The sequence below is a fragment of the Cebidichthys violaceus genome, unplaced genomic scaffold (assembly GCF_023349555.1).
Source record: "Cebidichthys violaceus isolate CVI_PGR_0920_01 unplaced genomic scaffold, fCebVio1.0.p SCAF_22, whole genome shotgun sequence".
Classification (NCBI taxonomy): domain Eukaryota; kingdom Metazoa; phylum Chordata; class Actinopteri; order Perciformes; family Stichaeidae; genus Cebidichthys; species Cebidichthys violaceus.
The window spans coordinates 10,010,427-10,036,742 of NW_027176395.1; the positions used below are offsets into that span (position 1 = coordinate 10,010,427).

The 26,316-nt window shown below is 38.6% G+C and overlaps 1 protein-coding gene across 1 annotated transcript; it reads left to right on the forward strand.

Annotated features, from left to right (window-relative positions):
- Positions 1-3,399: 3,399 nt before the first annotated feature.
- tunar (TCL1 upstream neural differentiation-associated RNA) lies at positions 3,400-11,746 on the forward strand. The gene is made up of 3 exons (XM_068717818.1): positions 3,400-3,429; positions 3,796-4,188; positions 8,886-11,746. The coding sequence occupies exons 2-3, from the start codon at positions 4,117-4,119 to the stop codon at positions 9,069-9,071; spliced, it is 258 nt and encodes an 85-aa protein (XP_068573919.1). The 5' UTR covers positions 3,400-3,429; positions 3,796-4,116; the 3' UTR covers positions 9,072-11,746.
- The last annotated feature ends 14,570 nt before the right edge of the window (positions 11,747-26,316 follow it).

The following is a 26,316-nucleotide window of genomic DNA, read 5'->3' on the forward strand; positions in this document are numbered from 1 at the left end:
ACATCCGACATTTCTTCAAGAATCAGTGACTTGAAAAATGCTGAAAGAAACACAGGAATCTAAAACAAGCAAACTGGTACCCCAAAAGTCCTATTAAAACATTGATTCTGTCCTCTTTACTTAAGAGATATATTCTTTGCAGAAAGCCAAAGTCCCAACTGATGAATACTAACTATAAATATTCAAGTAGTGAAACTGCTTTTTATTTTTAAATGAGAAATGGGTGGCATGACCCGGGTGAGTCATTCCTTCTAAAAGACAGAGAGATAAGTCTCTTGCAGTTCAAACACTGAAAGCTTGTGTCCTTCCCTCTGGCAGAGGTGAAGTGAGAAAACAAAATCAGAGAGAGAGGACTGGGACGAGACGAGGTGCACATGTTTGCACCTCGTGCACAAACACACCAAGTACCTTTATTTTTTCACACATACACACAAATCCTGGCATCCTAACGCACAATCACACACACACACACACACATGCATTTGCACCTTAAGATAGGCTGACACTGTACATTTGTATTAATGTGTTGACATACACTACACCTTTTATTTGGCCTTTCAGGCTCTGTGAACCCCCCTAATGGAAAAATCAAATGATGGCAGATTAAAAAATGAGATGGGCTTAAACTTGCTCATACAAAATTCAGAGCGAATCTATTGCCTCCACATCAATATGGCGACGGCTGAGCTGGAATCTCGCAGCTAACGGCGCTAACAACCCTAACAGCAGCAATGTTGAGGACAATACTAACAGTGTTTACCAGGAACTGGAGAGTGGGTGCTACACTTCTGCGGCGAAACGCCTTCAGTTGAGACGGCATTATCAGCTGCATGACAACACATGCAGAACAGTAGCCGTGAGCTAACCAGTGGGACACACAAACATGCACTAACACACACCTGCAGCTGGCCCAGCAATGTGAACAAAGCACAGAGAAAGAGCGACTTCATTCTCTGCTCAGGTAGACATTTCTCCACTATACTATACTATACCTGGCGCCTACATCCACTATAGCCACTTGTTGAACTGGCCTATCCTAAATTACTAAGAGAACATATATTTTAGTGCATTTTATTTTCAAGTATCCAAATTAACATTTAAATACACAATATAAACAAAGAAAAGTTTCACTCTCTAAAAAAGTAAGAGGCAACATTTATCACTTTAAGTTTTAAAGCATTCCTAGTGCTGGATATTATGTGTCACAGTGTGTTTACTTAGGTAGTGTTAAACCAAGGAGTGTGGTCATTGAATGTATATTGAGTCTGTAAGAGGGGGTTTGAGGAATGTCTCAGGAGCAGGGGAAGAAAGTAGTTGACAGTGGTGTCTGCCCAGGACAATGGGTCAGGATCCAAGGAGGAGCTCATTGGACTTCAGCCAATCGTGGAGCTGATCGATAGGCTAAGGAATGTGATGTATGTAACTTTGGGGGGACAAAGGAGCTGTTTGTCCCCCGAGAGAATCAGACTTCCTTCGTACCATGGGGCAGATACATCAATCTGTCCTGTGATGTGAATGAGGTCTCATATTTCTTGAAATATTTTACTATCGATAGTGTAATTTGGTTTGTGATTGTTTTGGCTTCTGTTAACAATATTAAATACTTTTGATTTTGACCTGCTGACTCCTGCCCTGCTTGCTGATGGAACAAAGAGTGCAAAGGGGGGGGGCTGCTGCTTCTTCTCCTCAGTGGCCTTCTTCTCCTCTATGGCCTTCTTCCCCTCTGTTTGACAAATTTCTGAACATTACACTACGTGTGTGTTTGAGTATTTGAGTGTGTGTGTGTGTGTGAGAGGGCAGTGAGTCGAGGGGTGTTTCGAGCTTGTGAGTGTGGTTCACTGTTTGTTAGCCTATAGGCTACTAAGCCTGGTTTTCTCCTGTTGTTTATGAGATATTTTATTAAGAGAAATCCATTTTTCGGTCAATCTCTCTCCCTGTAATCACCTAATAAACAAATAATAATGCAGCTAGATCTTTCAAACAAGATGATGTTTCCATAAATAGAAATAAATGTAAGTTTTCTAAATGAATGATGCATCATCTTACAATCAACAGCAAACAAATTGCCAAAAATGCTAGATATTTTTTTACATGATGTGAGAATTACACCTGCATGTGCCACTTGTAATAAATGCAAGCTGTTGTGGGTAAATAATTAGCTATCTCGGCATTAAAAATGTTTTACAAGATTTTAAAAGTGTCACAATCCACAAGACGCGCTAGTCACCTTCCACAGAATGATAGCCTATCATATATGTTTGAGCCCAACCAGTTAAAATCCGTTAAAGGAAGGCAAACAGTACTAACTTCTGATTACTTCTAATTACTTTGTCCCATACAAATTGATATCCTGGCGATGTGCCCTCTCTAAGCTTTTCTATACTCTTTATTGCTCTATTTCCTCCCCCCTGACATTTTGTTAATCATTGTACACCATTTTGTTCAATAAATCGTGATTAAAGAGGGGAAATAATGCTCTCCCTTCTCAGAGTTGAGGGTGTATTTGTGCATTTGACTCCTCTCTCATAACTGTGTGCAAACCATTGCTTTTTTGTGGAATATTCCTTACTTTGACAGAGAAAAACTAAAACGTGAATGGTCCAACACAGCTCATTAGCTGCAATTGCTTCCTCCATTTTGTACAGCGACTCTCCGGTCCCTGAAAAGTGAACACTGTCAAGACAGCTTTTTATTGGTCACAGTGCGGATTTGCAGGTCAAATCTCACCAAACTTCAAAGTTAACTTTATCCCCACATCCACTAATCATGGCAATTCTATTGGAATTAAATAAATTCAGTGCTGGTGTGACCAGTACTTTAATTTGTACAATGTCTGTTTTGCTCTATGCATTAAAACACATGAAAGGTCTTCACATACAAACACCTACACACACACACACACACACACACACACACACACACACACACACACACACACACACACAACTACTACTCACTCTGTCTAGAACACACACCCATTAACTGACGGTTGTCCAATGGAGCCTGCACAAACACACAAGCACACCCTCACATACTGTACACACATACACTGACTGATTTGGCTGGTCAGCTCTGCATATTTTACATCAAACACAATCATATGTACACTCAGTATTATACAAAAACAGAGGAGACCCTCGCTCCTCATCCTGGCCTCTGTCACAAATGCCTCTCGTCGTCAGGCTCTGTGTGACTCCCCTGAGTCGGTTGCCAGGCAACCGTGGCTGCATTAATATGCGCTGGAGAAAGGGAGCAGGGGATACCTCTCGAAAGCAACCACAACAGCGTCAGTGTGAGGCAACGGGTTCCTTCACTGCACCCCCCCTGTATCTCTCTCTCTCTCTCTCTCTCTCTCTCTCAGCCGTCCAGCTTTCACGCTCTGCTCAGTTAGTTCGAGATAGACGCTCAGCCACTGGAGTGCAAGAAAAGGTATGTTAGGTTACACATCATGTTGGCTAGAGCAAGCAGGGGCTTCCACCACTTCAGCAGGGGTGCCTTTTTTCCATTTTTTTTTTTATTTCAGCATAAAATATTTAGAAGCCAAGACATCAGCTAAACATGTTTTACATTGCTGAGTAGTATGACAGTTTGATAGAGGAGATGAGCCTTTATTGAGGCTTGACAAGGGGGTCTTGGCAGAAGAGGCAAGACTGAAATCTCTCTTTTAAAAAAAAAAGCTTTGCGGAATAAAGACAAAAGAGGATGGAAATATTCACATGAAACAGCTTTGTCTGTCAGCTTTGTCTGCTCATCAACTGACTTAATTCTTTAACTTGACATCATCCTTCCTCACAGACGAGAAGAAGAAGAAAAGGAGAAGAAAGAAGCAGAGGTGGGGAGGCAAACAAAACAGATAAAGAGGAGGAAGAGCCAAGACGAGGTGGGCAGCACAGTTTTCAGTTCTCTCAACACTGAGGAGGAGAAAGTGACGGCAGCTAGAACTTGGCCACTAGTGAGATGAAATTCGGGGAGGAGACGCTGGAGCGCTGCAGGGTACAACATCCAACGAGAGCCCTAAAATTGGAGCGCCTGGAAGACGAGCCTGCCCTCTCTGGATCCTGTGCCCCTCCACAGCCCAAGGATGAGAGGGGTTGACTTTCACCTTAGTTGCCAGGGATGTCTGTGCACTACGGAAAGGCGTCCCCCTCCAGCATGTCAAATGTTATGTTATTCCTGATGCTTTGCAAGGTAGGTCTACACTGTCATCCCACATCCAGAGTTTTTTTTTCTTTTCTTTATTAAACCCATTATCATGTGCAGAGCAGCTGTGAACTGTCAACAAATACAGTTTTTAAATGCCATGACAGAGTGTAGCTATGAATTTATTATGCATCGTGATATATTCTTTATAAATGTGGGATATTTTCAGGCTCAGTTATATTTGTATGAATCATTGATTAAGGCAGCAGAGACACCCTGAATCATTCTCTTTTTGTCTTTCCTGTTTTACTCTTACTAGATTACTATTAGCTGTGTTTGTCCAGAACATCCACATGCCCCTCTAGGAGTTGTTCCTCATGCATGTTGCTAACAAGTTTAATTGCTTATTATGTAACAGCAGGACAATCTTAAATGTCTCTTGTTAGCTTTTTGTATATGGGAAAATTAATTTGTGACTCAACCAGTCCTTTGTTCAAATGAAGAATAGTTGAACTGAATTCCAAACAAAGCTTCTGCTAACCTGGTTTTGGACGGACTTACTACACTCTCCTCATATGGAACATATACACAGGATCATTTTTTTTTTGTAATACTATGTAAACCTTCTTTTTTGTCAAATATAGATTCCATGTTAATCAATTCAAATTGTAGATTCTTGCATGTCTAAACTTTTCTGTAAGGTCTTTAGCAGGATCGTTTTGATCAAAGTTCTCTGCAAATTCAGTTCTTGTCCCATCCAAAATAGATCTGTCACTTCCGTCTCACTCACAGAACAATGAGTACAGGTTATGGAAAATGGGTCACACTCACTGGCAGAATCTCATCCGATTCCACAACAAAACTGTGAAATCTTGTGATTTCTTCTCCTCGTCTTCTTCTTTTTTGATTTCTCTAAATATATGTTACATTGTTACTAGACCATATGTTTGTGTGTTTGTGATTGTGTGGTTGTCAGTGTATGATGGCCGCCAACCTGTGTATGTGTGTGTGTGTGTGTACACACACTCAGGAGGGAGCTGTTTGCTTATATTCCATTTTATAACAATGCCAAAAGCGACTTCTGCCTGTCATACTCTGTTAGCATCTACATGTCGTTTGACATGCTCAGGATTATTCAAGTGGCAAAAGGTTTTACTCTTCACTGATCTGATCTGAGGATGTTAGCTTTTGTTAGGTGTAGCAGGAGTGTCCGGATTTGTTGACCCAGGTATGGCATCGCCCCCTTTTCTACTTCTCCCTTTCTCTCGTTGTCTGTTTGTCTGCTCTTTTTATACAAATACGCTTCTGGCTGTTGCTGTACAAGCAAAGAACCAGGTGTGAGCTTGCCTTGTCAGGGAAAAACATCTCAAGGAGATGCTGCATGTATCATATTTGGATCATGAGTGGCCCTGACAGCGACAGACCTGCTCAGCTTTATCAAAGACGGGAAAGTTAAGACGTATTAGAAGTGTTGGAATGGTTGGAAATTACCTCTTGAGTGACAACTGGGATCAATACTGAGATAACTAAATCCTATCTCAGACTAGCACACAGTCAAATTACTAATCAATAAGAGGTGGATAAGTGGAGACTGTGTACTGTATCTTGACTGGATTAATAATCCTTTTCAGTTTATCCTGAGTGTAAAACAGAAACAGGGAGTCATTATGGGTGGTTAACGATTATGGCACATTGCAGGATTCCAGCACTGGCTGCCACTTGAAAACGCTCTCTGTTGAACACTGGAGACGTTGGTTGAGGAGGCACTGGAAGGCGTCCAGAGGGCTTGCTGTGTGACAGCTGTACTCTGTGGTAAAGAATATCTTCTCGGCACCTAGGTTTTGGCAGAGCCTGGACCCTCCTACTCCACCATCCTTCCTCCCTCTCCTCATGTAATAATAATGCAAACATACTACATAAAGGTCCAACTCCTTCTTCTAAGTATTATCAGTAATATAGTTAAATCAAAAGTAAAAGTACTTGTTCTACATTAAAACGTCCCCTGTGATAGATATATTATATGACATTATTGGATCATTAATACGGATGCATCAATGTGTAAGGAGCATCTTTATGTTGTAGGTGGTCAAGGTGGAGCTAGTTTTAACTACTTTGAATACAGTTAGGGAGTTTAGTCCAGTGGTTGCCAACCTACACAGTCTCGAGATAAATCTGATGCGTCCCGAGATGATTAATGAGAAATAAGAGGAAAAAACATATTTTTTCATACTTATTTCTCTGTCTTTGTTTTTTTCAAAAGAAATACCAAAAAAGAACAATAATTAAAATTAAACAATTTAAAAAGTTTAGAGGGAAAATGTGTCCTCTGAAGCATGACAAGGGACCCCAACTTGACACAACTTTTGTAGGTCCCAAGACAAAGAGGTTGAGAAGCACTGGCTTTATCTTGAACAAAATATTCTATTCGCTCATCATAGTTGTTTTATGCAAAATCTTGAAAAGTAACCTGTAACCATAGATTTCAGGTAAGTTTAGCGGAGCAGAGGTATAAAGTGTCAAAATGGAAATACTCAAGTAAAGTACAAGTACCTGTACATAAGTACAGTACTTAGTTCAGAAAATGTACTTAGTTATTTTCCACCGCTGCTTCTCCTCGTCCTCCTTCATCTTCCTCAACATCCTCGGGCACATTTCACCCCCCTTGTTTTTTTTTTCTTTTTTGCTGAGCGCTTGTTTATATCAGCAGCGAGCAGGCGTCTTTATGCATGAGGGCACATCCAGCGCGCCTCACAAAGATCTCCATTCATGTTGAGGGAAACCCTGTTTATAGTGCTCCCCAGGAGAGGCAATCAAAGCCCATTGTTACAGATCAGAGGAGGAGGGCACACTTCAACACAGAAACACAACCTGATGGGGGTTTTATGTGCGTCAAGAGAACAATGCATGCCGATGATTGGACATTGCTATCAATCACAGTCACCGTGTGGGATGTTAGCCTTTCAGTGAAGACAATCAGTTTCATGCTCTTAACCTTATATAAACAGGCCTGAACAAAAGGCCTTTGACTTTAACATTATGAAAGGTCTTTTATATAAACTTATAGGAATCCATAAAAGTAAGCCATTGCTGGTCCTTTTATAGTTGACTTGAATTTTCTAGGATTCTTCGCCAGGAAAAATAAATATTTAATGTTTTCTTTTACTTCAATGTGTGATCATGTGAGTGGACAACATCATATTTTCTAATGAATGATTCCTCTTCAGGTGTGTAGACAGAACGCAATACAGATGCCAAAGAAAACAAATGGTGAATATGATTGAACATGTCATTTTAGCAGGGTGTTCTAGCTGAGATGTGTCACTACATAATAACATTAAAAGATAGTGCAGATTTGTTTTTTTATTGCAAATTTGTTTTTATTATTGTAAGTCAGTACATCAACCAAAAAAGGTATGATCTGTACCCAGGTAGTACATATTTTTGTAAACTTGAAGCTAGAAGTAAAAAAAGATGTTGTTTATCTAAGCTTTTCACCAAAAGGAACAGTTCCCTGGTAAAATATACATTTTTAGTCTGCATTAGCTAACATGCCTTACTGTTGCTAGTCGGCGTATAAAACACATTGACCCGCAAAAAGAGAGCTTGCCTCCTGAGAGGTATTTGGATGCCAACTTGCACAAACTGCTGTGCCTGAGGGCTGAAAACATACAGCTAGTTTCTAATAATCCACTACGGGCTACACCAATCAATACAAACACACCTACACACACACTCTTGAAAACTCACACATGCGAGCTGGCACACTCAGAAGTTGTATGTGATCACAGCAGTTGAAGAAGTAACACAGCTAAAATTCAATAGAGTCTAGTGCAGTCATTTTGTACTCAAACAGCTGCCAAGTCTATTCCTCTGATGTCCAGCATGTCAATCAAGAGGACTGTCTGTTTTCAGAAGTACACAGTTATCATGTTTGCCATAATTTTCACTGTGTATATAGTGTGCATTTTTTATATAACATCTTTACTATATTATAACTGTATATATTGTGACGTGTATTTTTCTTGTATTTTTCTTTATCTTTTTATATAATATTAAGATTTTTTACCTGTGACCTATTGCTGCTCTGTAACCTATTGCTGCTTGTAACAAAATAATTTCCCCTCGCGGGATCAATAAAGTTAGTATCTATCTATCTATCTATCTAATTTATTGCGGTATAAGGTGAAGTTAATAGCATGAAAACAAGTGTTAAGAATAAGCAGAAAGGAACAAAACAACCATGTTTACATTACTGTATTTAATGTGAAGTATATATGCAGTGTATACGGCTTAAATCCTACTTTGATGTTAATAATACCTGAACGATAGATTAAGTATGGTATGCTAATGTTCATATACGAGTAGACCTGTAGTATTTGTGTCTCAGGAGTTGAACAGTGCCTCACTAGAATATTTAAATAAATGTCACTAAAATAACCATTTCGAAGTGAAAAGAAAAGCATTCCTATTTATTAAAGGAGAAGTAATTGGTTGTATAATTACTTCTTGAATATGTCAAGAAGTATTATACAACCGTCTTGACATATTCAACCACTCAAGTGCTTTTCATAGTTTAGTGTTAAAATATTGTATTGCCTCACTAACACTTTTATTTTTGTTTAATTGGCGTTATCGCTGTTCACTATACACTGTGCAAAGCCCATCTTCAAAAGGACGGAAGTTAATCAGTTGTAGTAACTAACTCACGGATTGTTTCTCTTTTCTCTCTTATCTCCTTGCTCCAGATTGGTCTAAGACAAAAACTGCAGACTTTTCCAGGGAAAATGGTAAACACTCTCCACAGTGATGAGGAAAAGGGAATCCAAGACAAGGAAAGTAAGGAGGAGAGCATCTTGGCCATGTTGGGCATCATTGGGACCATTCTCAACTTGGTAGTCATCATCTTTGTCTACATCTACACCACCTTGTAGGTCTCCAACTCTTGCTGTACTTCATCAGCGGGCAGATCAGAGCTCATCTGCGTTGTTGCAGCTACACTATGTTGACTGATTTGGAGATGAAGACGGGAGGAGCAAGGAATAGGCCGAACTTCCTCAGTGGTGAACTGAATCTACGACGATGTGATCTCCATATGGCATCCATCCTGCATAACTTCAAACAATTAAGACGATGGGAAACTGGCTCCTTCCTCTTCTCCTTACAGGTAGAATTATACAGAATACCTGGTGACATTTAACTTGTACATAAATGCATGACGCTGACAAAAGATGCTCAAAAGATGCAGCTTTTCTCAAAGACATGGACATGAAAGACTGCAGAGAGGGAGCGTGGACACTCTTGGGAAAATATGTTTCACATGTTTTTATTAACTGAAATATGGAAAGTACCTGACATGCTTCGATGGGATGATATATGTGGATGTACAGAGAAGGTAAACACAGGTATCTGCATTGCTAATTTTTTTTTCTCAAAGATTCTCTCAGTAAAACACAACATACATACATTTATATGAAACTTAAACAGAGTATAGTAAGGAAAATTGTTATGTATTTCTCACTGTTTTCGGTAAAGCTTTTTTTCCCTGGAGACTGAAGTGTTACATTGATAGAATTATAAGTTGTTTAACGTACATTTACTAAAACAAACGTCGTAAATGGCATAAAGTCAGTTTGAAGTGCTGAAATGGGTGCACTTGACATTTTGCTTGACATAAAATGAAGGGAGATCAGACAGATTAGTACAAAATGGCTTGATTATCTATATTACTTAAGTTTTTAATTGCATCACTTGAGGGTCATCAACACCAAGATAAGATGCATCCATTTGTGGGAAAATTATTTTAATATATTTGTCAAAGTCTAAGATCTGGAAGCTGAGGAGCATCTTCTCAGAAGAACCAAGAAAAAAGGAGTTTCAGCAAAATGAAGCTACTAAGGTTCACACTGAGTTCTACCATGAATTTCAGAATGCAGGACAATAGCAACATGCACATTTACAAACATATACATGGGCCATGATCACACTGTAATCGTTTTACCTATAAGTGTACATATAATTCAGGACAGTCTGCATTTTTCAGCCATGGATCTCAGTTTGTGCACCACTGATTCAAAACATAGACTTGTGCATAATGACTGTATGCCTTAAAACATGAGGAAATGGCTATTTCCATGATGTATTAATGATCAGGTTATTACTACTTTTCCAGACCTGGGCCAACGTTTCTTCATTTTTATCTTTCTCTATAGTGTAAGACAGTTGTGCGTTTTTTTTGCCACACTGGACAACACTGTGGATGTTGTTAAAATATCACAGGAATTTTTAGAGTAATGTTTTCCTCTTTGATTGACCAAACCTGTGTCATTTGTTCGCAATATCTTACACTCTTGTGTCTGGGAGATGATAAGCTGAATTTGATTTAACCCTGGACTGAAAATAAAGCAACATCTATGTACTTGAGGGTAAAACATTTTCAGAAAGTGTGACTAAGATCATTTACTCATGTATAGGTTGATCAGCTGCTGCGCTAGCATGTTTCAGTTTGTACAAATAGAATCAGGTGGGGTCATGTGACTCAACTGATATTCACTTGCTGTTTTTCATTCATTCTTGTACAAGAGGCCTGCAAAATGATCTGCTTGTAAGAATCTTCTCCGATAGCTCTCATTTATAGATTAATTTAATAAAAGTGCATTAAAGGAATCGTATAACATTTTGGGAAATAATCTGGTTTCCTGGCAAAGACTCAAGGAAGTCATTGTGCTCAGCCATGAGCACAATGGCGCATAACACCTTTCAAAACCATAACCTGTTAATTATAAACTTAGATCTATGTACAAATTATACTTATGTTTACTCTTCAATAATTGACAATTTTAAGTGCAACAATTTTGATTTTTGCATCATGTTATTTTCCCCATTTCCAGTCAGTATGCTCCTAGCTGTAGCTTCATATTTAACGGACAAATATCTGAGCGGTATTAATCTTTTCATCTAACTCTCTAAGCAAATAAGAGTATTTCCCAAAATGTCAAACTATTCCCTTTATAAAACTAAGTTATAAGAGAAGAGAAAATGCCTTTAAATAATGATGTACAGTATTTAGGGAATGTAAGGCTATAGACAACAACAGGCTACATTATGTGTAAAATATTACATTTGTTCGCCAGTCGACCACCTCATGATTTCAGAAAGTGCCTGAGATCAAAGTGTCTCAACCTCACTAGTCAAGAGGTGATGGAAATAAAAATAAAACAAAACAGTGAGAGAATCTTTAAAAGGCCACCGGCAATATAGCCAGGGGGGTGGAAGAAGAATGACAGAATTAGATTTCTATTTCATTGCTTAGTTAATAGTAGTAGTTAAGTCAGTTGTCTTGGGTGAGGTGCTCCTACTTGTCAAACGTAACAAGGAAAATTAAAACTTAGTAAGCACATGGACAAGCCTTATGAATGTATTCATATTTGATGTAAAAGTTATTATTATTCCTGTTATCCATATTGTTGACTTATCTTTCTTAAAGCTATGTAATCTGAACTTATTATGTTTTATTTATGTGTATGCTAAATATATTTAAACTCATTGAATAGTCTCTTGTGGGTGACAAATGGAAGGGTTAAATGTTTTTCAGCCTGCGGTTTGGTTAAAAAACATTAAATGAATACATCATGAAACAGAATTAATTTGGATGTTTTGTCTTGGTTTATAAGGATGAACATCAATAGTAATACATTCAGTTTTATGCAACATAACTCTAGTATCGGTGAGCATAAGCTACATTCATTAATGCAATATATATATATCAATTTTGAAAGATTCTTTCAGCATCAGGAAGTCTGAGATAAAATGCTTTTTGCACAAGTGGAACCTGTTAGCAATGAGAAAAAAATCTTTGAAAATCTATATTCTCCTGCATCTGACAGCTGGGTAAGATTACAACAGAGCCTTGAAGAAGAAGATGAAGGAAGAAACCAAACCTCAATAAAGAAGATACAGCGTTACATCCTGTGAGACATATTTATCTGTCTCCCTGCAAATCGATCTGAAAGATGGAGGAACAAAAAGAGCACAGAGCTAGCAGGACAAAGACACAGAAACCAAATCGCCCTGAACAAATTTATTTTTATTCCCTCTCCTTTTGCTTTGAGGTCATATGTGTGTCAAGATAATTTCCCACTCCATTAAGAGTGCTCTGTGACTGGTAACATACTGGAATAATCCTGTTGGAGGAGAAAATACGAGCCTAAAACAGTATGTCACCACTTTTTCTTTAAATATAATGGATTAAGCAATGAACCAAGAAAAAAACAGCCGTTGACTGAGGAACCCTAGCTGCTTAAATTCACACATGCCCAGAAGCCTGCTTTAAGCTATTGTTTCACCTGGATCCAGGAGCCAGCCAGCCCAGCCTTGTGAAATCATTGCCTCCTTTGAAGCTGAAAGATGCTTGGTGAACAATGTGCAGGAGATTGTGGTGCATTGCAGATGGATGATTCAAGTGAGCAGATTGTCCTCGCAGACGTTCCATCTCTATCTAGTTGAGCTGACGTTGTTTTGATGGTTTCACAGAAAAGCTGTGCGGGTGATTAATCCATCTACCGCACAAGCCACACCAAATCAACAAGACATATTCAAGGCTGGCAACGTCAGGCTGCTTCTGTTGTGATTCAAAAGCAACTCAACCTGTGGCAGCAGAATCACGTTAAAATTGAATGCCACATTGCAAAGCATTGTTTTCAGTAGGCCACAAACCCACTGTTGTTTTTCCCCAATAATCATAACAACAGAACACAGATTATTTCATTGCAAAACACCACCCTTCAAACATGATCACACCCCATGTGAAAATAATTCAACTCGACTGGGAAAAGGTTTAAATGTGTAATCTGTTTTTTTGGATATCATTTTACTGTAATTCAATCAGAACAGTGTGTTCACAGCAAGAATCAAAATAAGAATTTGATAACATTTATATTCTTTTTACAAATTGAAAATGTATCGCTTTCAAACATGGATCTAATGACGGATGAAAAAATTGAATGAGCTTTCATGACTGCAGCTTTACAATATAAAGCTAAAAATAAAGCTGATTAGGATCGTTTAATCTGAAGGGAGATCTTTTCCGAAAAGAAAGACAAATATCACTCGTACAAATAATAAACGTAATGCATCGTACCAAATTTAGTTATTCATACCAACATGAAACATAAATTGTACTTTTATCCCTTTGATTTTGTGACATTTTACACAAAAAAAACATTACATATTTTTCTGAAAGTGATATCAATCTGTATCTCTACTACAAAAGTGAGTAAGATTTCCTAAAATGTTGAATTATAGCCACAGATAAAGTGGGCAGTCCCCTTACACACCGGTTAGGGATGTTAATAATTAACCATATATTCGTTGACTGATTAATGATATTGGTTAAACAGTTAAAAGTGTTAAACAATTTATATTCAAAACAAGCATATTCAGAGCAGCGGCTTGTCACTTAAAAGAGAATAGCTTGTCCACCTTAAAGGTCATCCCACTTTAAGTGAGCCTGAGCTGGAGTTGTTAACTTGCTAACGTCAGGGATCACCCCATTCACTTTAATGAGCTGGTGGCAAACACAAAAAGGGAACCTGGCTTGGATGTTGAGTTGTTATTGTTTTCACCGACAAATAAAATGTACTCACACTGCACTGCTACGCTCTCACCTGAGTGGTTTGTTAAGAACTTCAACCGTAGCATTAACTACACAACAATAATATTTCAGCTAAAGTTTTCAGCAAGTTACTGTAAGTCATAAACTTTGAAACATTGCTTCTGCAGTTGCTTAGTGGAGTCAACAAAGCAGAAATACTGACAGCCCCATTCTGCTGTTGCTGACCACACTGTGGTCAAAGGTGGTATATAGTAAAATCCTGTCCTTAGGATTCAAGTATTTGCTGCCACCTTGCATCTCCAGTTAGTCCTCCCGCCACATTTACCGCCACAACATCAATGTGGTAATACAGCGGCAATCTCCATCAAATGAAATGAGGAAAATTCCACCATAAGTAGTCAGAGACCATTACGACAAGTTTCAGACTGTGGATTAAAGTAAAAGCAGGGGTAGAGCTTCCTCACTGCAACAGAGTCCAGTTTAATGCCCACTATGAACGAGTTAACCGTCTAAACACAAAATTAAAGACTCTTTAGAATATGAAATGTGTAGTTACCATCTATTATGGAAATCATCAAAACAAACATCGTTGAGGGAAGTTAATCTACAAACCAAATCACATTTTATGATACTAAAAACAGTGTACCTTAAACTCCTGGGTCAGTAGTTGGTTTAGATAGTTTGTATTCTTTGCGATCAATCAAATATTTCTAGCAGTGATTAAACATCAACACTAGTTTATGGTCAGTTGCACAAAATCTTTTTCCTTAATGGACCAGGACGTGCTTGTTTTTCTCGACTGGAAAAACTCACCACCTCACCTGTAAAATCCCTGTCATTGTTGTTTTCTTTTCCTTGATACATATATAGGCCCAACAGCTGAACACATACAACTGCACATTTTCCGGGGTTGTCAAAAGGCATTCTTGGAAATGTAGGAAACCACTAACTGAAGCTGATGCAGGTTGAAGGAGAGAGGAAACAGCATGAAGGTAAAATACAGCACCCTCCTGGAATATACTATAGACCAGCGGTAGAAACGTGACTGCGAGTGGGGTATCTAGGGGTGAAATCTCAGGTGGAGATCTTAACAGGACAGATTTTGGTTTATCATTCTGACAATTCCTTCGACACACTCAAATACAAAAAAAAAGAAAAGAGAGATGTAGATTAGATCAGAATCATGCCGAGTTCCAATAACCTTCTGTGCTCTCAGTCTACGGTGAAGTTCAAAAGTTTAAAGAAAATCTGGAAACAAAGCAACACTTTTTCTACCTAACCCGGTCACAGTTCACTCCGGAGTATTGATTTTGTGACTTCCCTGAATTCAAAATCCTTCCACAATTAGAGATCTCAGAGGATTTCCCCAACAGATATGTCCTATATAGATTTCCTGTCACAAAGGATGCACATATCCAGCTGCCTTTCTTCACATTTATTCATGCAGAGAAATAAATCCTGTGATCAAAATCAGGGAACGAGCTTGAAAGCCATGACTAATCCTGATATAAATGTAAAACTTGAGAGAAGAAAGTGTCAACGTGTCAGGTTCGGCTTGACTTTTTTTGTTTTGCATGGGAAATGTTTTTAGTCGTTTTATGCTGGAGATCAGCCTGTTGGCCAACATAGTTGCTTAAGATCACAAATATTTTTGGAGTTTTTATTGTAGCCCATTGGTGAGGTGAAGAGGATTAGTAAATTACAGGAGGTGCAACAAATATACTTTTCAATGGATTTGAGCAGGGATGTACTGGAGTGTTTCCCTCTTTCTTAAAAGTCTAGCTGAAATTAAATCCTTTACTGCTTGGACAGTTTCATTTTGACGTAGGCTAGAGTATTTGTTCAAAAATGGTAGGGTCTAAACGATAATAATGATGTCTAACATCTAATAATGATGCAGTGTGTTTACATTGGAGTTAATTGAAAGCGTTGAGGTTAAGTTGTTTCAGTACTTCCGATCATAAACCCAAATTGTGTTGCAAAGCTAAGCTACATTCCACTTACCACGAATAAGCTAGTTAGCCTGGCTTCCTCGAAATTACATGATCCAAAAATTGTTGTGGAGTTCAGTTCAAAGATTTGAAGTCACTATGAAGTTTGGAAGCTTGTTTTCTAAGCTAAGCGATCGCATGACTGTTGAAATGCACTTCAGTATGTCCATCATTAAGCGAACGCATCGCCATTAATATGGCTTAGATTTCCGGCGCTGATTCCAACTTTCTATGCATTCAAATATCTATTGTCCGCTTCAGAGTTGACAATGGAGCGCTCAATCACCAGTTGGGAGAGTGCCACAGCTAAAAGCTACTGATTCGAATAGTGACAATGGTGATTAAGTACAGTGTTCAGTTTGACGATTCAGTGTTAAAGATTTGTTTGTACAGGTAACGTTAAATTTTCCACTTTCTGAAGGAAAAAGAAACAGCACAATGTGTCCTCCCAAATGTCCAAATGTTTGCAAAGGGACTGAGGACTAATGTAGCTAACAATAACAAATGCTACGCGGGCTTGATGAAAGGGGAGACAGAAATGTGTTGTATAAAATGATCAGGGCTATGACATGCTCCAGACTCAGTCCATCCATAGCAACGCTGGCTCTCAGATGTTCGCTGCCGTAAGAAAACACCCATTTCCACAATTGTGTCCAAAAACCTGTTTTATGTTCTTTTGAAAAATAAAGGCATCACTATAGTTTATGTATCCTGACACAAAAAGCGAGGAGAACATAGTCTACATTTCAGTACAACTTTGATGTGAGGAATTTACCTGTCTGCAACATTTGCACAGTTTGAAAAACTAGGAGCTAAAACCTGACGAGCGGAAAGTAATGAGAAAAAAAGTAATTAGTGTCCCCCTCACTATCTCGTTCTCGTATCATTATGCTTGTATTAAGATCATAAAACACATGCAAACAACACACCCACACACCCTCTTCTTTCCCTAAAGCACATGTCACATATTGCTTTATTAGCAGAAGACAAGATGGGAAAGAGAAAGTCAGTAGAAGGAGAAGATGCTTCAAAGCAGTTTGTCTTGCATTTAGGACGCAAGCCAAGGATGCTCACTTGACGGGGCAAACATGCTTTGTAGTCATCTTTACCTTAGAAAGTGGGTAATCATTATCAACTCTGTGAACAGAATATAAAACTTTATGAGCCTCTGTTTGGTAACACACTAAACTGTATATTTTAGTCATTCGTATTTAGACATGTTGATTTTTGAAACACTTAAATGCTCATTCCAGCCACAAATTATAAAAATACAGAGTAGTGGAACCATTATGAGATTAAATTACTAAACAGTAATCAGTAAATAAAACTTACAGGGAAGTTAAAACATCTGTATTCAAAGTAAACAGGGCTTTTCTTTAATACATTCTGCTCCACTAAGGGGAATAAGTGTTGAAAACACCCTAAGAAAACTGTTAACATTCATTTTCATCGCAGCTCTCTGACCGAAAGTGATGTGCTGACTATGATTAATTATGTTAACATTTATTTAGTGTCTGGTGTTACAGAGCAGCATGATTAAGTAGCTCTCTTGTCAACTGTAAAACAACTTTTGCTTCTTTTCTATAATCCAGTAGTATTGTGTTAGCCGACTGCAAAGTCTTACAGTAAGAGGAAGAGTGGAAATCACGCTGTGCTGCAAGTTTAAGGGTTTAGCCTTAAAAAAAAAAAAACATGTCATTGTTTATGAGCTAATTATCAATCACAACTAACAGAATATGTAAAATTAGACTTCACTGAGTCGTGACATTACTGTGAAAGGATAAATACGATGCCTATTTAAACTTTGGAGAGAAAATATAGGCTGCATGGGAAAGGAAGGATCCCAGCGTGTAGTTTCTTTAATGGGTAAAGGAGAAGGAAAAGTGGAGGGTGGTACAGCTGTGGTGTCTCAAGCTGAGACCGGACGACTCAGCTCACAGTATCCGTCACTGTTGTCTAAACAAGGACTGCTGAGATGATCTATAGAGTGCAAACCGTGGGGCTTCAGCCAAACTGGCTATTATGGGAAAATGTCTGTTTATAAGCGCAGCATGTATGAAAAACTACTGATTCAAATAAAAGCTCCTTTATTTCTTTTTGCATTGGAACTCCAGCGTTAAATTCAAAGACCGCTGGTCAAAAAGTACAAGATAGATTTGATCTGGTGTGAAATCAATGCTCGCTTAGACTATGGATAAGCTCAGCAGAATGGGTTTTGCTCTTACTATACTTCTCACTTTGAGTCTGATTTGTACCCAGAGGAGAGGAATGGATGACTCCCTGGCCACATGATTTTAAGGCCGGGTAGAGGCAAGGTTTAAGCAGAAAAAAAGCCACGTACAGTATTCAAGGGTCGAAACACCCCAGTGCACTTCAATCTGTCCAGTTGTTGAGGTGGCACACGCGCCAAACGGTTGCTGGATGTTCATTCACTCATTCCTGCTGTTAGAAGCACATTTCTGGTATATTCAGGAGCATCTTATATGTTTGTATGATTTTTGCCCTGGTGCAAAGTCTTCACATGATAATGACAACATACTGTGTCTGCACATTCACTATACAAGTTCTATTTTGGGGAAACAGTTTTAGCTTATTAAATCAACACATAACAGCATTAGTTATGATATCAACATGTTAATAATATTTACGATTTTAGTCCTTCTTTCCATAAGGCACCCTTTATAAAGGATAAAGTTGTAACGACTTTATTGATGGTCAACAAATTATATAATATCGCTCAATAGATCATTTATAGTATATATATATATATATTGTGATGTCTTGAGAGGTCGGGTTCGGCTTCTGAGACGTGGGTGCACAAATTAGGACAAGCGGTAGTTTCAAACTCAAAATGCTATATTTTCAAAGTGTTTCAGCAAAAAGGTAAACTGAATTCCAGCAGAAAGCCGCTACAAAAAACAAACATAAATATCTTCAGTTAATTCTGGTTCATTGTCTTTAACATAACAAAACTCTCTCTTTTCATCTGCTGTCATCCTCCTCCCTCCTTCCAAACATTTCTCCTTTCTTCTCCACACCAGCACCTCCAGGGTAATCAGCCACCCCTCTTTTCAGCTGGGCAGTAAATAGTAAATAATAAACAATTGTGTTTAGTTAAAACCTATGAACCGTTAATAAAAGGTGCTTTATTCGAAAATGATGCTAAAAACAGATCTTAAAGCTTTTAGCTCTTTATTCAGTGGGTTTTGGGATGACAAGTTTTTCTCTACTCACATTGGTTTATGCAGTATAATGCATAAACCAATGTGAAAACAGGGATAAATGGCCTCAACAAAAGACAGAAATCCACACTATAGTGCAGATCAAAATGGCACTAGCTGATATAAGCTTTACTTGAAGAACTAGTAACACTTATCCTACAAAGGGATGAATTACATAAGAAAGTGAATCTTATTCCAACAGTAAGTACAGTGAGCATCCTGCATTGAATATGTCAAAACCAAAATCATAAGATTTGACTTGAAGTGTCTGTGCAGGGCTCTTCGTGGCAGCAAGAGGGATAACAAGGCTTATATCCTCACCACAGTAAGTCACAGCACTTCATGCTCACCAGCCAAAGTTAAAGTTAAAAAAACAGTACATTTTGATAACCTGACATGAAAAGCTTAAACTGTAAAAATAAATTGAAACCTACACAATAGATGCAACTGTAAAAATACGCTCTACATGAAAAATCTGGTTCCAAACTAATAGTTTGAATTACATAGAAAACAACACTATATTGATGAGTTACAACATGACTAATCATGTCAGGTGTTTGAGCAGCAGCAGCCGCAGCAGTCCAGTCCAGCTTTGGCACACAGTCACATTTTAATGGGGTCACAATCATCACAGTCGCTGTCTGCATGTTGGAATTGAGCACCCTCCTCTTTCAGGCTAAAAACACAGAGCTGTAGTCTTGCTTTGTTTGACATTAGACGGTGGTGTAAGGACAGGCGTAGGATACAGAGGAAGACAAAATAAGCATGCAGATGGCTGCCATGGAACAGAGGGGATGTCTTCATTTGAGCCACCAGAGTAATTTCACAGCTCAAAAGACAAGTCTGTTCTACGGAGGAGGGAAGAGAGAAGGAAAAAGGACACACACTGCCCTCTGCTGATGAATACTGAGAGAGGGGAGTCAATCTCAAGATGCATATTAAGCTGTTCTAATTGTAAATGATCATTTTATTGTATTCCATATATATTCATTTAGGATCGATTAATATACAGTTTAATCAATACAATGGTCATTAATCCAATACAGTGAAGGCTATATAATTAGTATACAATGAAGAGAAAAAGAAAAGCCTCGAAAATTAAACATATTCAAAACTAAAGTCATAAAAACAGCCATTTGCTGTGTTGTTTTTAGATTGGTTTGCATTCATAGACTGCTTGCATTAGATTGTAAAGTAAAGTGCTAGTGTTTCTGATATTTTGTCAATATGAGGTCATCCCAACATTTCACTGTGGTCTGCTTTAATATGCGACCCCACTAAAGACTGTCAGCTGCTGACATCTAGCTGACGCAAAAGGTAACTACTAAGAGTATCCAGGCAAACAGAAAAGATATACAATATGACAAGACACCAATACTGTAAGGGGAAATCAATTTTTTTTTCTGCATGTGTAGTTGCCGACTTATTTCATCGGTTATATTCTGTTCAGAGCTTTAAAAGTTTGACTTTGCTACTGATCTGTATTCACTCTGTTGCAAATTGTGCCCACTCCACTTGGGCATTGACATTCAACAGGGTGATTTAAACAGACAGTGCTATATTCAGGACAAAATCTCATCCCTGACTCTGTGTTCTAATATTATCGTTCAGGCAGGGATTTAAATAAAAATAATCACACAACCAAACTACAATGACATCTTCTATCCACTGGGATGTGGCATCATGCTGGGAAAAAAACCCATTAAATCAGGGACGTGTGGTCAGGCAAGTAAAAAACAAATAATGCTAAAATAAAATAAATATGAATATGTCTCTACTGATCTGTGCTATAAATGTAATTTCTGTATGATTCCAATCATTTCAAGCATTTTTATAATCAAAATTGCTAAATTAACGCATGTCCTGTTCAAACAGAGGAGACACGCGAGGTGAGGCAGCGACGAGCTGTGCCTCACCTCAGATTGCGCAATCCCTCACTAACTGGGTTGTGACGCGTGCCTTTTGCTTTCTTGTTGTTTGTCACCACTGTAATATCTGTAGACACTTTTATTATATGTCCTTTCTTTCCATAGAATAGGTACTGTATTTCATGTATGTGTAGAACATATTTAGTGTTGCTGATCTGACATTAAACCGCAGTGACATTAAACTGCAGTGGGGAGGCAAACACTACCTCTGCCTCAAAGAAGATGGCGTGCGAGAGAACAAATCAACAGCAATTCAACGTCGGACAGGTAAAGTAACCTTAAGTGTGTTTGTTGTTCTCTTTATGCATCCGTGGTTGTTACGCAGATTATCGCGGAATCTCACGACTTTCGCGGGTGGTGCCCGCGAGCGCTCCGCTTCTGAAACGCTCCCGGTGGGGCAGATCGGTGGGGCAGGTCGCGGCGCACACGCTCCCGGTGGAATCAAATATGTACCTTACCTATGTGTGTGTAAATAATGCTGATATGAAAAACAACCAGTAGTCAATGTGCAAGCTGCCAATTGAATGGTGATATAAGCTACTCTATTGGGTTCATATATTTGTAAATCTGACTCACCAGCCACGAACCTCACTGCACGTCACTGCATTAAACTGTTTTAAATCACTCTGCAGTATTGTTTAACTCTAGCAGAGTGCAGTTGTCCATCGTCGCAGGTGATCATGTCAAGACACTGGCTTACTCAGCTGAACTCATCCTGCAGGTAATCAGGTTTTTTGTCATCCACAAGCAGGAATCCAAAGAGTCAAACAACGCACACAGAAACAAGAGAATAATGCAACGACTGTGAAAAGAGCTTGAACAGAACCTGCACTGCAAGAGCTGATTAGTCATTTAATTGATTTTGTGAGTTGTTTAAAGAACCAACCAGAGTGCCACCTACCACAAGCTGCAGCTTAGCATGGTTAAATAAACACGTTTATTTAAATGTTGTCACAAAATGAAGAGACAAAGACATGTAAAGCTAAGCTGTTAAACACACCGGAGACTAACACACATGTCAAAACATAATTTAAAACCAATTTGACCCGAGTGCCCCCACCGGCGGGGGCAACGCATGCATCTAAAAATGAATCCACTCATAACGTGCACTCATAAGTAACGAATATAATGATGCCGCATACCTGCTCAAACTGCAGCTCCTGCACTACAAAGTCATCTCAGCTGTTTGTACACACTCCAAACACAACATATGACAAAGCTACATATAATACCAAGTAACACAATCGATATAGCACCCCCTAGGCAGTCCCACTCGCCACATTTATGCCAATAACGTTTTGAAAAATTAATTCAATGCTAACACCCATTAGCTCAGGACATCGCTAGCGACCAAACGGTCGCAGCCATTTTTTTTCACATTCCGCTACGACACAGCCTCGCAGTTTTACTTACAAAACAAAGCCATCATCATAATCCGCATAATCGATCACATCATAAACCAGCTCCTTACTTTGAGATGTTCTGCAGCAAAAAAAAAAAATTAATCCGTTCATGTTTACTGTCCATCTGTTCATCGGACGCCGCTCTGTGTGGATTCAAAGCTGGCGCTGCCGATGTGTGCCTTGTGTGCCTGCTAGCGGAAGGGGCAGGGTTATACGTCTCAGCAAATCGGATTTGAGAAATTTGACACTCGGGTAGTTTTTATTTTCTGATTGGCTAACGGGTTCTGTCATTCAAAGTCACGTTAGGTTGTTTCAACAGAGCAGGCTGTGACGCGTCTATGGAAGGTTCATTGGGTCAAATCGTCCCTTCACACAGGCTGTAAGGAAGAAAAAAAAACTGGAATTCAGACGATAAAATCCCATGGATGACAAACATTAACAGTCTCAGAGAGGATCCAGGCTCTCAAAATGATGCCAAACTGCTGCATATGGATATATTGAACACTATTAGTGATAAAAGAAGTGAAATATATAATTATATAGTATATAAAATTGCAATGAAACAGCTGGAACAAAATTACATTTTGGTTGACCTCGTTTGACCTCTCCGTACTAGATCAAGATGTACTAGATAAAGCTTCACTATATCAAAGTAAAACTTTGTTTAGAGACCCTCAACATATAGTTATATGATCTGGCAGAGCTGAAAAGCTTGGATTTACATGATTTCTAATAAAGAAATATCCTGAAATTGCTTTTTTTTCCAGTCGAAAATTTGAATTTTCAATTTGTGCTGTGTGCCATCTTAATTTACTCTTAACCAGTAACATATATACTGATAATTACACATATCAACACATCTCACAAGTGTTAAGGTTATTTTAATACCAAAAGTATTAAAATAGCCCTTACAGTTGCAACGCTACACTCATTATTGTATGGCTATGCTATTTTTGAGCTGAGGGCCTAAAAATCGGTCTAGGGTCCAAAAATTAATTAACAGGCAATTCCTTACTTAATACCACATAATGCTTTGCAGGGTACAAATGAAAATAGAGACATGAAACATTCATGAGCTTCATGAGATTTACACATTAATACTGACAGTAAATATGTCGTCAATACAGACTGTGTAACACCAGACCAATTTCTTAAGGAGTCTACAAAACGGATATGACCTTGGAATTGTCCCTCCTCCTCTTTAAATGTCTGGTAAAATATGAGTCCAACATGAAATACGACCTTTGGAGCCAGTAATTTTCAAGTGTCTGTTCCTTTGACTCTACTGACAAAATGAGAAGAGACAATTATTCCACTAGCTTGGGCCGAGAATGTGTCACCTTCTGGGGATGAACGGCTAATGTATTGCATCTTCTTGTACACATGAATAATTCATGATTGTTAATTGCACTATTGCACGACCTCATCCAACCCTCAAAAAGAAACCACATTATTACACATTTAATCTTGGACTCTTTGAGGATTTGGGAACATAAGGAGGAAACAAAATGTTCTCCTCATAAAAGGAGTTGTAAAACATAACAGGCATAACAAAGCTTGGCACTGTGGAGTCTGGGTCCCAGGGTACTTTAAGGAAGTGATATTTTGTGACATCTTTTCCATTTTGGAGACTTCTTTGAAAAAAGAAAGCAAAGCGTTGTTCAATTATGTTTTTGTTTTGAAACCGCCACACATTTCTTGTCCATTGATCAGTTTGGTGCCATGTTTAAGTGCCGCTTTTTAAGTTTTCTAGATGGTATTTGTCAAACTAGCAAAAGCACTTGTTCAATAAAGCAAAACTTTGTTGCTCTACTATATGATTAAAGGAGCATATAAAAGTATTTATGGAGATGATTCTTTTTAAAAAAAATTGTTTTTCTGAGGCCTTGACTCCTTGATATTATCTTCACAAACATCCACATTTTTGCTGTTTCCTGTTACAAGAAGACATTGAGCACTGTTTACAGCAAAAGGGTCCTCATGTGATGAGGACAGCTCAGAATCTGCTTTCACTAAAATAAAGTTGAGGGATGAGCTCATGAGTTTTTCAAGGTAATTCAAAAAGGCAATAAACTAGATAATTTCACTGCAGGTGAATCATTGTCACCTAATCAGCTAAATAAAGCTAACATATTTGAAATGATAGCATTATTTCTGAGCTCAGAATGACATTGTTTATCTCTCAATGTTGAGGCTCACACTGCACATCTTCCTTGCTGGAGGGAATGGCAGGGGAGGAATGGTTATGTTTGTGTCTGTGTGTGTGTGTGTGTGTGTGTGTGTGTGAACAGACAGGGTTGCTGACCTTTTCAGAAAGCTATCATTTAATAACACCTGACAGCCTTTTAGAGACCACTTACCATTCATCTGGGCTACAAGATTAGGCCTTCCAGTGAAACTACATAGTGATCGAATCATTGTCCCCAGACGGCACAGTGACAGCAAGAAAACACAAAATCAATATAGTAGGGATTCATATTTTAGGAAATTCTGGCAGCAACAGTATTCCATCCATCCATTTTTTTACCTGGTTAACTATCCAGGGTCATAAGGAGGTGGACTCTATATTATATTTGATAAGAGGTGGGGTTCTTTCTGGACAAGACACCAGTCTCTGACAGGGCTATCGCACAAGAGCCGTGTCCCATTTCAGAGCCTTTACCTTTACCTCCTCTACAAGTGAAACGTCTACTCTAGCAGAATCAAAACTACTGCAAGCTCGCCACTTGCAAATAATTTAAAATTTAGGATACAAAGTTGCACTATGTTGAGTGTGGAATCCACTACTGGGAGCTTGACTAATACGAGGAACTGTTAAAGTTACTATAAGGAGTTTTTAACTGTTTATGAAACTGCTTCTATATGACCTAGATAAGCAAACAAGAACATCAGCGAGAAGATTGGCCATTTCAACATTATTATTTTTAATGCTTGTTACTAGATGTTTGAGATATCAGACAAAACACTTAATGGCACCCAGCTTGGGGTAAACTATGTTTACATTTTCACAGGTAAATGTTAGCAGCAAGTAGTGCAATAGCCAGTAAAAAAGGACGCAGGAGGATTTTTCTTGGGATAATTTAATTGTATGGCTGATACTGGGCAAGATCAGCGAAGATAAAAAAGAAAGAACTGACCTAAGAAAAAATAAAAAAAGCTAAACCATGGACTGATCAACAGATCGATAGAGTTGAAAAGCATTAAAACCGATCCTGAACTCGTCCTTCAGTGATTTTCTCTTTGTCTCTATGGCTTAGCTGCAAAATCGAATGACACACTTGATATGAAGAAGAACTAAAGATTGCTCCTCTAGTTGTGGTGTGCAAAGTAGCTCAAAAACATCTTTGTTCAGCGAAAATAACATGCAGAGTGCAGAGGATGTTATGGACGAGGAGTTTTTACAGAGTAACATTTTACGTGGTAGATTTGAAAGTGTTTTGACTGACTTGGATATTCAGCCATTTTCAGACGAGTTCAGCAGGAGAGAGGCAGCTTGGAGCTTGTAGCTGCAGTACGCAGGATAGGGCTGGCAGGGACCCTCTAGAATCTGAGCTTCCGAGAGCAAACAACAACTGGTGGTGCCTTCACTCAAACTGCCCTCCAATGCTTACAGATATGGCATTATTCTGCTGTAATGAATGTCAGCCTAGGCAGTTTTCATTGGACACTGTCGACAACGACAACCCATAGAGAACAAGCCGTGTGTGCGATACTATGCATGAAAGTTTTCCTCCTCAATGTGACAAGTGTGTGCTGGAAACCTTCAGGATCCAGAAGATAAACTGGAAAAGACAACCAAGACCAGCAGGACGATTTTGGGGCAATTTGTTCATTGTATTTTTCTCATTTTAATCAGAATTCAGATTATTGTTGTATTTTTAGGTTTAGGTGTATTTCCTTCATGGAAATTTTGTGAATTTGTCACCTAAATCAGTGCTCGCACGCAATGCAATCTGGTACATGTAGGCACAGCTGGCACGGCTCCGCTGCAGGAGAGACCCAATTTTTCAGTCAATATAGCGC

Coding starts and splice junctions, on each gene's coding strand:
- tunar (XM_068717818.1), top strand. CDS start 4,117: ATGTCTGTGCACTACGGAAAGGCGTCCCCCTCCAGCATGTCAAATGTT. Junction 4,189..8,885: donor TATTCCTGATGCTTTGCAAG/GTAGGTCTACAC, acceptor TCCTTGCTCCAG/ATTGGTCTAAGACAAAAACT.